The sequence below is a fragment of the Rhincodon typus genome, chromosome 21, assembly GCF_021869965.1.
Source record: "Rhincodon typus isolate 14 chromosome 21, sRhiTyp1.1, whole genome shotgun sequence".
Classification (NCBI taxonomy): domain Eukaryota; kingdom Metazoa; phylum Chordata; class Chondrichthyes; order Orectolobiformes; family Rhincodontidae; genus Rhincodon; species Rhincodon typus.
In genome coordinates this window covers 34947642-34962672 of record NC_063352.1, presented here as the reverse complement: position 1 = coordinate 34962672, position 15031 = coordinate 34947642, and the positions used below count along the sequence as shown (strand labels likewise).

At 42.1% G+C, this 15031-nt stretch overlaps 1 protein-coding gene across 1 annotated transcript in view; it reads right to left on the bottom strand.

Annotated features, from left to right (window-relative positions):
* The window catches only part of abca3b (ATP-binding cassette, sub-family A (ABC1), member 3b), a 103039-nt gene that overhangs the window by 15793 nt on the left and 72215 nt on the right, over positions 1-15031 (bottom strand). The window contains exons 20-22 of the mRNA XM_048609727.1: positions 6363-6554; positions 2722-2909; positions 1877-2047 (exon numbers count right to left, since the gene is read on the bottom strand). Of these exons, the coding sequence (XP_048465684.1) occupies positions 1877-2047; positions 2722-2909; positions 6363-6554 (551 nt within the window). The remainder of the gene's footprint in view (positions 1-1876; positions 2048-2721; positions 2910-6362; positions 6555-15031) is intronic.

Below are 15031 nucleotides of genomic sequence, written 5' to 3'. Positions count from 1 at the left end.
ACACCCAGCCAAGTTGACCCTATAAAATCCGCTGCGAGACTGGGCTCATGGGAGGTTGTGAGGGAGCCAACAAGGAGGAAATTAATTTTTACTTGACCTGGTCCTCACCAATCTACCTGTCACAGATGCATCTGTTCATGATAGTAGGAGTGATCACTGCACAATCCTTGTGAAGATGAAGTTGTGTCTTCACAGTGAACATACCCTCCATCATGTGGCATTACCACTGCGCTAGACAGGAAAGATTCAAAACACAACTAGCAGCTCAAAACTGGGTGTCCATCAAGCACTATGGGCCATCAGCAGCAGCAGAATTATATTCAACTCCAATTAGTAGCAATCTTATCTCCTGACATATGCTCCACTCTGCCATTATCAACAAGCCAGGAATCAATCCTAGTTCAATGAAGAATGCAGGAGGGCATATTAGAAACAGCACTGAGTACAACTAAAATGAAATGTCAAAATTGTGAAGCTAGGTGAACTACTTGAGTGCCGAATAACAGATATAGCAAGTAATACACAGGGCTAAGCAATTCCACAATCAGACGATTAGACCAAGATATTCAGTCCTGCCACATCCAGTCATAAACAGAGGTGGACAATTAAACAATTGGGAGGAGGTTCTGCTAATATCCATATGTGTAATGAAGGGTAACCTAGCACATCAATGCAAACAACAAGGCTGAAGCATTTACAACCATCTTCAGCCACAAGTGCTGAGTGGATGATCCATCTCAGCTTCTTCCTGAATTCTCCAGGCAATTAGATTCACCTGCCAATTAGATTCATTCCATATGATATCAAGAACGACTGAAGGCACTGGGTACTGGAAAGGCAATTGATCCAACAACATTCCAGCCAAAGATGTGATCTCCAGCATTTGTTGTCTTCAGTACAGTATTGAAGACCTGTGCTTCAGGACTTACTATGCTCCTAGACCAGCTATTCCAGTATAGCTATGACACTGGCATCTACTCAACAATGTGGAAAATTGTAAAGGTTTTTCCATCTACAAGAAGCAGGACGAATCTACCAGACTGATTATTGCTCTATCAGTCTATTATCAATCACAGCAATGTGATACAATAGTTATAGTCAGTGCCACCTAGCAATGCTTACATAACAATAACCTGTTCAAGGATTCTCAGTTCAAGTTCCACTAGGGTCACCTGGCTCCTGAATTCATTACGAACTTAGCTTAATCATAAACAAAAGATCTGAACTCAAGATGTGAGTGAGTGACTGCCCTTGACATCTAGGTATCATTGGACTGAGTATGGCGTCAAGGAACTCTAGCAAAATTGGATCAATGGGAATCGGGAAAACTCTCCACTGGTTGGAGACACGTAGCACAAAGGAAGATGGTTGTGGTTGCTGGATGTCAATCATCTCAGTCCCAAGACACTGCTGTAAGAGCTCCTCACAGTAGTGTCCTGAGCTGAACCATTTTCAGATCTGCATCAGTATCCTTCCCTCTCTCATTATGTCAAAAGTGGAGATATTCACAGATGATTGCAAGTTTCCCTTCCACGCACACCTCCACTATCCCGACTTGGAATTATGTCACCATTCTTTCATTGTTACTGGATCAAGTCCTGGAATTTCCTTTCTAACAATACTGTAAGTATATGTATGTCATGGACTTCACAGGTTGAAGATGGCTCACTTTTACCTTCTAAAGGGCAAATAGGGATAGGGGAACAATTTCTTGGCAGCAACACCCAGACCCATGGAAGAATATAGGAAAAAGCTTTCCTGTCATTGTATACAGGTAATGGATTTGAATGATGAAACAGGCTGAAGGGGCTGAATGGCCTCCTTCTGTTATGAACTAAAGTATAACCTGATTGTAACAGAGAAACACACTGCATACCTGTGCGAAGTGATGACAATGGACTTTCCATCTTGAAGAGATCTGGTCACCGCATCCCATAATAGTCTCCTGGAAACGGGATCCATGCCAGTGGAAGGTTCATCCAGGAAGATGACAGCAGGGTTTCCAATCATCGCCACTGCGGTGCTCAACTTTCTCTTATTTCCACCACTAGGATAGGACAAAACAAGCAGCAGCATGATGCTTGTCAAAGGGAGATAAGGACCGAGAATACCCATGTGGGAAGAGAGAGACTGGAAGAGGGGCAGAGAGGAAGGACCGGAATTTCATAACTGGAAGAGAGTGATCAGGAATCCTGACAAAGGAGACAGGGGTGAGAATCTTGGCAAATGACTTGGAATCTCAGTACAGGGTGAGAAACTGGGAATTGCAGCACAGGCAGAGATTGGAAATCTTATAACAGGGAGGGACAAGGAATTTTGGCACAGAGAGTAAGAGGGTTGGAATCTTAGCACAGGGAAAGAATTACAATCTTGGCAGTTGGTTCTCCCATCCATGACATCTCCTACCCCTGGGAATTTCTTTGGTGTTGAAGTGGCAATCTCCAGATGGCACTATCACAAAACGTGTCCTTCTCATAACCTACTAAACCAAAATATGCACTCTTCAGCCATATTATCACCTCTGTATATTTCACAATTGCACACAATTGGAAGGGCATTATGGACCAGCACACAATGGGTTGAGTAGCTTTTGTGTACTGTGAACTTTATAGCCACTGAGATGAGTTCTCTAATGCCGATCCTTCCACTTAACAGGTGAACAAGCAGTGAAGAAAAGGCAAGGGGAAGGAAATATACAATTAAGGATCTGGATTTACTAACCTGTATGTCCGCACAAGCTTCCGGGCATGAGGTTCAAGTAGGAAACTCTGGAGCTCATCATCTATGCACTGCTGGATGATGTGCTCGGGGATGCCCCGTAATCTTGCAAACATATACAGTGTTTCCTGCCCTGTCATGTGACCAAGCAGAGCATCAAACTGGGGACAGTAACCAATCTTCTGGCGCACCTATCCAAGAATAGAGAGAAAATACCTTGGAAATAAGGAAAACAGAGAGCTGAGGTTCCAGGGACTGCAGTGTTCCATCAAACACTACCACTTGTCTGCAAGATGTAAACATCTTTCTCCTGTAGGATGGGAGCACTGCACTCCTCCTGTGGAATGGGAACAATCCCCTCCTCCTGCAGGATGGAGAATTCCCCCTTCCCATTCCTGTCAGATGGGGAACTCTTCCACATCCCACGGGATAGGAAACAAACGCTGCCACACCCCTGCAGGATGGGAAATCCTCCCACTCATGTGGGATAGGGAACATCCCCCTTTCTCTGGCATTTACCTGTATGTTACTCCACATCCACAGCAGTTTGGTTGACTTTTAAATCCCCTCTGAAATGGCTTAGCAAGCCACTCATTTGTATCAAACTGCTCCAAAGCCTAAAGAAGGAAATGAAACTGGGTAGACCATCAGGTATCGACCTAGACACTGTAAATGACAACAGTAAACACAGCCCTGTCGACAGTGCAAAATCCTCCTTACTAACATTGAGGTGCTGGTGCCAAAATTGGGAGAGCTTTCCCACAGACTAGTTAAGCAACAGCCTGACATTGTCTATAAAGTATAATTCTGTTGACTATCCCAGACACCTGTCTCCATCCCATCCATATTTGTCCCACTTGTAGGACCCATCGGCAATGTTTCTACTAAGCTGCACATGCACAGTCGCTCTGATTTCACGCATGGCAATCGGCATGCTGACATGGTTCACAGTACCGACTTTTGGTTCTAGAAGTTCCATAGAAGAAAAACAGAATTTTAGGGAATGCTGCCTGTCAGAGGTGGTGGCAAAGTAGTATACAGTCAGGAGGGAGTTAGCCTGGGAGTCCACAATATGGACTCCTGACCCCATGAAGTTCCATTGCATCAGATCAAAGATGGGCAAGGGAACTTCCTGCTGATTACATCTATCACTACTACCTTACTCAGCTGATGAATCAGTGCACCTCCGTGTTGAACGTCACTTGGAGGAAGCACAGACAGTGGAAAGACACAGAATGTAGTCTGCTTGTCCATTACCAAAAGTTGCTTGGTAGCACTACTACTGACAGAGCTGGCTGAGTTCTAAAGGATATAGAAAGCAGACTGCATCTGCAGAAAATGGTGAGGGAACCAACAAGGAGGCAAAATCTACTTGACTTCATCCTCACAATCTGCCTGTCCCTGATATGTCTGTCCATGACGATATCATGATGACAGCCCATTCACTGCAAAATCCTTGCGGAGACAAAGTCCGGTCTCCTACATTGAGGGTACCCTCCATTGTGTGGAGTAGCACTATCACCAGGCTAAATCAGACAGACTTCAAGCAGATTTAGCAACTCAAAACTGGAAATCCATGTAGTGTTGTGGGATATTAGCATTCAAACAAAATCTGTAACCTCATACCTTGGTGTATCCTCAACTCTAACATTACCATCAAGGAAGGGTATCAATCCTGGTTCAATGAACAGTACAGGAGGGTATCAAGGGAGCAATGCCACGTATACCTAAAAATGAAGTGTCAACCTGGAAAAGTAACAACATAGAACCATGCGCATGCTAAACAGTGCAAACAGCATGCAATAGAAGGGCTGAGCAATCTCAGAACCTCAGATCTAAGCTCTGCAGTCCTGCCGCATTCAGTCATGAACAATGGTGGGTCAACTAAACAACTCACTGGAGGTGAAAGCTCCAGAGATATCCCCATCCTCAATGATGTGGGAACCCAGTACATCAGTGCAAAAGATCAAGCTGAATCAATTGCATCCATCTTCAGCCAGAGGTATTGTGGCGATCTATCTTGCCTTCCTCCAGCATCACTGATGTCAGTCTTTGGCCAATTCAATTCACGTTACGTGATATCAAGAAATGGCTGAAGGCGTTGGATATCATAAAGACTATGGGTCCTGACAGCATTCCAGTGATAACAATAAAGACTTGTGCTCCAGAACTATCCATGCTCCTAGCTAAGCTGTTCCAGTCGGCTACAATCATAGCATCCACAATTTGGAAAAATGTCCAGGTATGTCCTATCCTCAAAAGCAGGATAAATCCAATCCAGCCAATTACTGCCCTATTAGTTTACTCTCAATCATTAAAGTGATGGAAGCAGTTGCTAACGGTGCAATCAAGCAGTGCTTGCAAAGAAATAATCTGCTCACTGATGGTTAGTTTGAGTACTGCCAGTGCCACTCAGGTCCTGATAATAATCTTAGTTCAAACATGGACAACAGAACTGAACTCGAGAGAAGGAGACAGTATCTTTGACATCAAGACAGCATTTGACTGAGTATAACATCATGGGGTCCTAGCATAACTGGAGTCAATAAGAATTAGGGGGGAAACTCTCCACTGGTTAGAGTCATACCTAACACAAAAGAAGATATCACGGTCATCGGAGGTCAATTATCTCAGTCAAAGTACTTCAGTGCAAGCATTCTGCAAAATAGTGTCCTAGTCCCGACCATCTTAAGTTGCCTCATCAATGATTTTTCCTCTACCATGAGGTCAGAAGTGGGGATGATAACTGATACATTCAGCATATTCAGCACCATTCATGACACCTCAGATGTCAGAGGTGTCCGTGCCAAAATGCAGCAAAACCTGGGCAATATCTAGGTTTGGGCTGACAAGTGGCAAGCATCGTTCCTGACAGGCTATGACCATCTCTAACAAAATAGAATTTAATCGTCTTCCTTTGACAGTGCTAAATCACACACTAACAAACCTCCTGCAGGTTACTATTGACCAGAAACTGAACTGGACTAGCCATTTAAACATTGTGGCCACAAAAGGAGGTGAGGACCTAGGAATTTAAAGGCAAGTAACTCACATTCTGTCTCTCCAATGATTGATTTTCTTTACAAGGTACAAGTCAGGACTGTAATAGAATACTCACACTTGCCTGGATGAGTGCAGATCGAACAACTCTCAAGCAGATCGTCACAATCTAGGACAAGGCATCCTAAACACCACCTTCAACATTCACTCTCTCTTCACAATAAAAACACAGTAGCAGCAGTGTGTACTGGCCTGTGGAATGCACTTTGGTAACTCACCAAGATTCCCTCTACAGCACATTCCATGTACGTGGCCTCAACCACCTAGAGGGACAAGGCAGCAGGTGCATGGGAACATCACCTATTGCAATTAACCCTCCAAGCTACACACACCATCTAGACTTCGAAATATATCACAATTCCTTCAGTGTTACTGGGTCAAAATCCTAAAACACCCTTCCTAAGAGCTCAATGAGTGTCCCTACATCCCAAGGGTTGCAGTCATTCAAAAAGGCAGCTTACCACTACCTACTCCACAGCAATTAGGGATGATAAATAAATGCTTGCTTAGCAAGTGATGCTCATATTCCATGAACAAACTTTTTTTAACAATTATGTGCTACTGAGTAGTCTGCAAGTGCTCACTTTTTTTTTGTCTTTCAAAACGCTGTAACCTGCGATAAAGGCATCCCCTCCGCTCACTTTCTCATCACCGGTCAACATCTTGAAGGTGGTTGTCTTTCCAGCTCCATTAAAACCCAGTAATCCAAAGCATTCTCCTTTATTTACAGCTAAAGAAATCCTGTTAACAGCAAGTGTTGATTCCTTGTGATAAACCTGAAAGACAAAATATGAAGTACAGACTTGGAAATCAATGAACACTTTAAAATAAATGCTATTGGGAGTCAATGTCAGGTAATGACCAACTTGAACATGAGGAGGCCTTCCTTCACAATCCTCAACACCACCCAACCCCAAACCCCACACGAACATCAAAGTCTTGAGTCACCCGAAACAAACCAGGCACAGAAAAACTGTGGCTACAAGAACAGAGTAGAGGGTGTTTATTCTACAGTGAGTGAAAGAAAGAAATGAATTTCTATTGTGCCTTTCATAGGAACACTAAAAAGTAAGAGCTGGAGTAGACTATTTGGTCCTTGAGGCTGCTCCACCAATCAATATGATTGCAGTTAACTTTCTGCCTTGACTTTTCTGCCCACTCCTTGTATACCATGATTCCCTGAGAGATCAAAAATTTATCTTCCCTTGATTATAATCAATGACAGAGCATCTACAATTTTCTGTGTAACAATTCTAATTCCAATTAACAACCCTCTGAGTGAAGAAATCTTTTACCTCAACCCTAAATAACCAGCCTTGTCCAGGGCCTATGCTCTGTGTTTCAATTTCCTCAGCATTGCCTGTAATGTGTTTTGTCACCCATAGCAACCATGCACAAAGCTTCCTAGCAGCTGCATGGCTGCACAGATTAAAGAGAATGGTACCTCTCACCCAAGGACAACCTTTTCATCCCTGGGACCAATGTAGTGAACTTTTCACTGCTATGCCTCCAAGTATATCCTTCCATAGAAAAGGAGATCAAAACTGCACACCGTACCCTAGGTATGGTCTCACTAAAGCCCTTTGCAACTGTGTCAAGACTTCCTTGCTCTTCCATTTCAGTCCCTTTGTAAGATAAGAAGATGCCATCTATCCTCCTAATTGTCTGCTGTACCTATATACTAACTTTCTGTATTCTATGTCCAAGTTTAACAAACTCTCTTTGAGCATCAATATTTAAATGTTTCCAATGTTTAAGAAATATTCTGCCTTTCTATTCCTATGATGAAAGTGAATAAATTCATATTCGTCCCCATACTTCTTCTGACAGCTTGTTGCCCTATCAGTTAAATTGACAGTATCCTTCGCAGTCTCTTTGTAACCTCCTCACACCTTGTGTTCCCACCAAACATATCATAGAGTCAGGGGGCATACAGCATGCGAACAGGCCCTTTGGTCCAACTCATCCACGCAAACCGGGTTTCCTAAACTGAACTAGAGCTATTTGCTTGCATTTGATCCGTCACCCTCCAAACCCTTCTGATCCATGTACCTGTCCAAATGTCTTTTAAATGTTGTAATTGTACCCGCCTCTATCACTTCCTCTAGCAGCTCATTCTATACATGCACCACCCTCTGTGTGAAAAAATTTCCCGTCATGTCCCTTTTAAATCTTTCCCTTCTCACCTTAAACCTATGCCCTCTAGTTTTAGACTCCCCCATCTTGGGGAAAACGCCTTGGCTGTTCATTTTATTTATGCCCATTGTGATTTTAGAAACCTCTATTAGGTCACCCCTCACCAAGTCCCTGTATATCCAACCTCTCCTTATAACTCAAACTTTCCAGTTTTAGTAACATTCTTGTAAATCGTTTATGCACCCTTTCCAGTTCAATAACATCATTCCTGTAGCAGGGCAACCAGAATTGTGCACAGTATTCCAAATTTGGCATTACCAATATTTTGTACAGATGTAACATGATGTCCTAACTCTTGTACTCAATACTCTGACCGATGAAGGCAAGCATGCCAAGCATCTTCTTCACCACCCTGCCTACCTATGATGCTGCTTTCTAGGGACTATGTACTTGCATCCCTAAGCCTATCTGTTTGGCAACACTCCTCAGGTCCCTACCATTAACTGCGTAAATCCTGCCCTGGTTTGTTTTACCTAATTGCAGCACCTCGCATTTATCAGAATTAAACTTGATCTGCATTCCTTGGTCTTGGCCTAGTTGATCAAGATCCCATTGAACTCTTAGATAAGCTTCTTCACTTTCCACTATATCACCAATTTTGACGTCATACGTAAACCCACTAATGATGCCTCCTATACTCTCATCCAAATCATTTCTATAAATGACAAGCAACAGTGGACCTAGCACTGATCCTTGCAGCACCCTTCTGGTCATGGGCTGCCAATCTGAAAAACAACCCTCTACCACCACCAACTCTCTCCTATCTTCCTGCCACTTTTGTATCCAATTGACTAGCTCCCCCTGGATCCCATGTGATCTAACCATACCAACCAGTCTACTGTGCAGTATGTTGTCAAAGGCCTTTCTAAAGCCCATGTAGACATTTACCACACTATTCTCATCTATCTTCTTGGTCACCTCTTCAAAAAACCCAATCAAATTTGTAAGATATGATTTCCCATGCAACAGGATTTCAGTACAAAAGTACTGAAATCCTATTATGTGGGAAATCATGTCTTACAAAGTACTGAAATCTTACTTCAATTAAGTAGGAACTTGGTTAGACCAACATCTGGAGTGTTGTGTGCAGTTTTGGTCTTCTTATCTTCAGAAAGATATTATTGCCATAGAGGGAGAGCAACAAAGATTCACCAGATTTGTTCCTGGCATGGCTGGAGTGTCCTATCAGGAGAGATTGGTAAAACTGGGCCTATATCAGAAAATTTGTATTTAATATTCTCTCTCTTTATCTAGGTCATTAGTATTGATTATAAATCATAGAGGCTTCAGCACTAATCCTTTTGGAATTCCACTGGTTATAGCTGCCAACTTGATGAAGTGCTATTTATCCCTACTGTCCTTCCTGTCCATTAACCAATCCTACATTCATGCTAATGTTGCCCCAAAATTCATGAACCTTTGTCTTCCTTGGTAACATTTTGTGTGTCACCTTCTTGCCTGTCTTTTAGAAATCAAAGTACATTGCATCTAGTGGCCCTTTTATTTACCCTATCCGTTACATTCTTAAAAACTCTTAATAAGTATTTCATAAAAATGATGTTAACTTGTCTGATTATACTGTGATTTTCAACTTCCATAATAGATTCCAGCATCCTGCCAATGATTTTTTTTTCTTTACTCATTAACAGGATGTGGACATCGCTGGCCGGGCAGCATTTATCGTCCATGAGGATAGGTCAGAGTCAACCACATTGCTGTGGGTCTGAAGTCACATATATGCCAGACTGGGTAAGGATGGCAGTTTCCTTCCCTAAAGGACATTAGTGAACCAGATGGGTTTTTCTGACAATCGACAATGGATTCATGGTCATCATTAGATTCTTAATTCCAGATATTTTTATTGAATTCAAATTTCACCATCTGCTGTGGTGGGATTCAAACCCAAGTCCCCGGAATGTTATCTGGGTATCTGGATTAACAGTCGAGCGATAATACCACTAGGCCATTGCCTCCCCTATATAAGAACATAAGAACTAGGAGCAGGAGTAGGCCGTCTGGCCCTTCGAGCCTGCTCTGCCATTCAATAAGATCATGGCTGATCTTTTCATGGACTCAGATCCACTTACCCGCGTTCTCACTGTATCCCTTAATTCCTTTATTGTTCAAAAAAAATCTACCTTTTTTTTTAAAAACGTTTACTGAAGTAGCGTCAACTACTTCACTGGGCAAGGAATTCCATAGATTAACAACCCTCTGGGTGAAGAAATTCCTTCTGAATTCAGTCCTAAATCTGCTCCCTCTAATCTTGAGGCTATGCCCTCTTGTCCTAGCTTCACCTGCCAGTGGAAACATCCTCTCTACTTCTATCTTATCTATTCCCTTCATAATTTTATATGTTTCTATAAGATCCCCCCTCAATCTTCTGAATTCCAATGAATATAATCCCAATCTACTCAGTCTCTCCTCATAAGCCAAACCCCTCAACTCCGGAATCAACCCAGTGAACCTCCTTTGCACCCCCTCCAGTGCCAATACATCCTTTCTCAAGTAAGGAGACCAAAACTGCACACAGTACTCCAGGCGGGGCCTCACCAGCACCTTGTACAGCTGCAACATAACCTCTCTGCTTTTAATTTCAATCCCGTTAGCAATGAAGGACAAAATTCCATTTGCCTTCCTAATTACTTGTTGTACCTGCAGACCTACCTTCTGTGATTCATGCACAAGGACACCCAGGTCCCTCTGCATAGCAGCATGCTGCAACTTTTTACCATTCAAGTAATAATCCTTTTTACTGTTACTCCTACCAAAATGTATGACTTCTCATTTATTTACATTGTATTCCATCTGCCAGACCTTTGCCCACTCACTCAATGTATCTATGTTCCTCTGCAAAGTTTCACAGTCCTCTGCACACTTTGCTCTGCCACTCATCTTAGTGTCATCTGCAAACTTTGACACCCTACACGTGGTCCCCAATTCCAAATCATCTATATAAATTGTAAATAATTGCGGGCCCAACACCGATCCCTGAGGCACACCACTAGTCACTGACTGCCAGCTAGAATAGCACTCATTTATCCCCACTCTTTGCTTCCTGTTAGTCAACCAATCCTCTATCCATGCTAATACTTTACCCTTAATGCCATGCATCCTTATCTTATGCAGTAGCCTCTTGTGTGGCGCCTTTTGGAAATCTAGGTACACCACATCCACTGGGTCCCCATTGTCCACCTCGCTCATAATGTCTTCATAGAATTCCAAAAGATTTGTCAAGCATGACCTGCCCTTCATGAACCCATGCTGCGTCTGCCCAACGGGACAATTTCTATCAAGATGCCTTGCTATTTCTTCCTTGATAATAGACTGAAGCATCCTCCCCACTACAAAGGTTAAGGTAACCAGTCTATAATTCCCCATCTTTTGTCTACTTCCCTTTTTAAACAGTGGCGTCACATTTGCTGTTTTCCAATCTGCTGGGACTGCCCCAGAGTCCAGCGAATTTTGGAAAATTACCGCTAGTGCACCTGCTATTTCTCCCACTGTCTCTTTTAGTACCCTGGGATGCATTCCATCAGGGCCAGGAGACTTATCAATCCTTAGCTCCATTAGCTTGCCCAACACTACCTCTTCCGTAATAATGATTTGTTTCCAGGTCCTCACCTACCTTCGTCTCTTTGTCAATTACTGGCATGTTATTAGTGTCCTCCACAGTGAAGACCGATACAAAATACCTGTTCAATGCCTCGGCCATTTCATCATATCCCATAACTAAATTCCCCTTCTCATGCTCTAAAGGGCCAATGTTTACTTTAGCCACTCTTTTTCGTTTTATATATTTGTAGAAACTTTTGCTATCTGTCTTTATATTCTGTGCTAGTTTTTTCTCATGTTCTACCTTACTTTTCTTTATAGCTCTTTTTGTGGCTTTCAGTTGACCTTTAAAGTTTTCCCAATCTTCTAGTTTCATGTTGTTTTTGGCCACTTTGTATGCCTACTCTTTCAATTTGATAGCCTCCTTTATTTCTTTAGACACCCATGGCAGATTACCCCTTTTCTTACAGTCTTTCCTTTTCATTGGAATATACTTTTGCTGAGCACTTTGAAAGATTGCTTTGAAAGTCCTCCACTGCTCGTCAACTGTCCCACCATAAAATCTTTGTTTCCAGTCTACTTTAGCCAAGTCCTCCCTCATTCTATTGTAGTTCCCCTTGTTCAAGCACAGGACCCTGGTATTGGATTTTATCTTCACACTCTCCATCTGTATTCTAAATTCAACCATACTGTGATCACTCCTTCCAAGAGGATCCCTAACTATGAGGTCATTAATTATTCCTGTCTCATTACACAGGACCAGATCTAGGATAGCTTGCTCCCTCGTTGGTTCCATTACATACTGTTCAAGAAAACTATCACGGATACACTCAACGAACTCCTCCTCAAGGCTACCCTGACCGAGCTGGTTCGACCAATCTACATGTAGGTTAAAATCCCCCATGATAATTGCCGTACCATTTTTACAGGCATTAGTTATTTCTTTGTTTATTGCCCGCCCCAATGCGATGTTATTATTTGGTGGCCTATAGACTACGCCTATCAGTGACTTTTTCCTCTTAGAATTTCTAATTTCCACCCAAATGGATTCAACCTCATTCTCCACAGAACCTATATCATCTCTCAGCACCGCCCTGATGGCGTCCTTGAATATCAGAGCTACACCACCTCCCTTACCTTGCTGTCTGTCCTTCCGAAAAGTCTGGTACCCTTGGATATTTAACTCCCAGTCATGACCATCCTGTAATCATGTCTCCGTAATGGCTACCAAATCATATTCATTCGCGATGATTTGTGTCGTTAACTCATCAACCTTGTTACAAATGCTACGAGCATTCAGGTAAAGTGCCTTTATGCTAGCTTTCTTACCCTCATGATTTCCAACACCTCTAATAATATCTCCCGAGTTATCCTTCCTTTTTGCTTCTTTCATAGTCTGCCTTGAACTTAAACCCTCCTGCACACATGCTAACCTGCTGCTTACCTTTTTATTTACCATCATACTCCCTGTCGTTTTCCCTTTCCCTTCCCCCCAACTCACTAGTTTAAAGTCCTAGTGACCACCCTATTTATCCTATTTATAATTGACATGATTGACATCATGCTGCCTGACCCATAATTCCCCTGTTTTCTTTCTTCACCCTTTCTTCACCTTTTCCTGACATCCAATCCACCAGGACCATTCGAGAATGTAGGAACTTTGGAAAGTTATATAATCAGTGCATCCGTTATCTCTATTGCTATCTTAAAATACAGGCCTTCGGCCCTGGGATTTGTTGGTTTTTAGTTCCTTAAGTTTTTCCAATAATTTTTCTTCACTAATACTAATTACTTTAAATTGCTCATTTTATCTCTCTTACAAAAATGCCCAAGTGTTTGGCTTGCATTTTTTACGGTCTTGCTAAACATATGGCACGATATTTAGCGATTTGTACCTCAAGATCCCTTTGCTCCTCTGCTCACATAGACCTACACAGTTCAAGTAATAAGTAAGTCTTGTAATTTTTCTACTAAAATGTACCAACTCACATTTATCTGATTAATTTGCCAAATAATTTCCCATTCTACAAATTTGTTAATGTCACCCTGTAATTTGTTACATTTCTCCTCAGTATTGACTACATTATGATTCCAGCTGATGTTATTACAGATCCCAGACTGAAATCTGCCTTAGCAAACCATAATTTGTTTTGTTTTGGTTTTTAACAAGATGGTCTCTTAACTTAGACAGAAGCACATTTATTAAGTGAAAGGAAGTAAAATAAATTGGAATAAACCAATCTGTTTGCTTATAAAGCAAATTTGAAGTGTTTTAAACACAGAATAAAAGTAGAATCTTATTAACCTTTATAAATTTCAAATGAAAAATCAACAGCCCTGTACAGTACCCAATAGCAACCTTGTATATAGTCACACCAGTATCTCTTTCTCAGGTACCTCAACAGATGTAAAGTAACTGTGACTTTAATTCCTAAACAAGGACATCTGATAGCTTATTCCTGAGTTTAAACAACTCAACTTCAAGTCTTCTTCAGGGTTTTATCCTAATTCTTTTGGTCTGGGATGATCACTAACTGCTTCCTCTAAGGTAATCTAGTTTACTGTACAATCCCCTTCTCAGGAGCACTGCTCTATATGTGCATCTCCATGCAAGGATTTCACAGAACTGCCCAAAACAAAGTAAAACTGAAACAAAAACGTCTTCCTCCGAGCAATGGGTGTTTCCCTTAAGCTTAAAAGAAAACCTCCCCAAGTCTGGGATAGCAAGAACTGCAGATGCTGCAAGTGTGGAATTTTTTAAAGAGAGCTTCAAGTGTAATATTTCACCCTGCTAAGTTGAAAATTCTTAAAAAAAACACAAACCCATGAGGCTGCCAAAGTACCCTTTACCAACTGTTTAAAAAATCACCATCGCTACAGAAACACATTAACTTCAGACACAGAAAACCCTTATGCCACCGACTCAAAATAGCAAATCCAAACTCAAAATAAATTGTTAACAATATGTATATATCAGACAGTTTATATTACAACTATTACCCCTCAATTTTGTGTCATCCACAAATTTGACTTTTGATTCCAAGTGTTAATAGAACAGAACAGCCTTTATCATCCCATACAGTTGAATGAATGCAGTGAAAAGTTTGTAATGTCTCGTCTTGGCACCATCTCAGGTACAGAGTACCTAGGTACAGATACTTTAAGTGTTGTTACAAAGTAAAACAAAAGGTTAGCAGGGGAATAGAGTTTAAAATGTCCAAATATGGTATTAAAAAGTGACCATAAAGTACTTAAGTTCTAGTCCTTTTCCACCATGAGTCCGTGCCCACCAGCTTCAGAACACGAGACAACACTGCCTCCACATACTGGCTTCCATCCAGGACGTGCTCTGCTGCCGCTCCGGCCCACACTTGCTCTGCTCCCACTTTTGGGACTTGGCCTGCACACTCTGCTGCTGCTGTGGGACTCAGCCTGCGCACGCTGCTGCCACTCCAGGAATCGGCCCGCTCGCTCTGCTGTTGCTCCGGGAATCGGCCCGCTC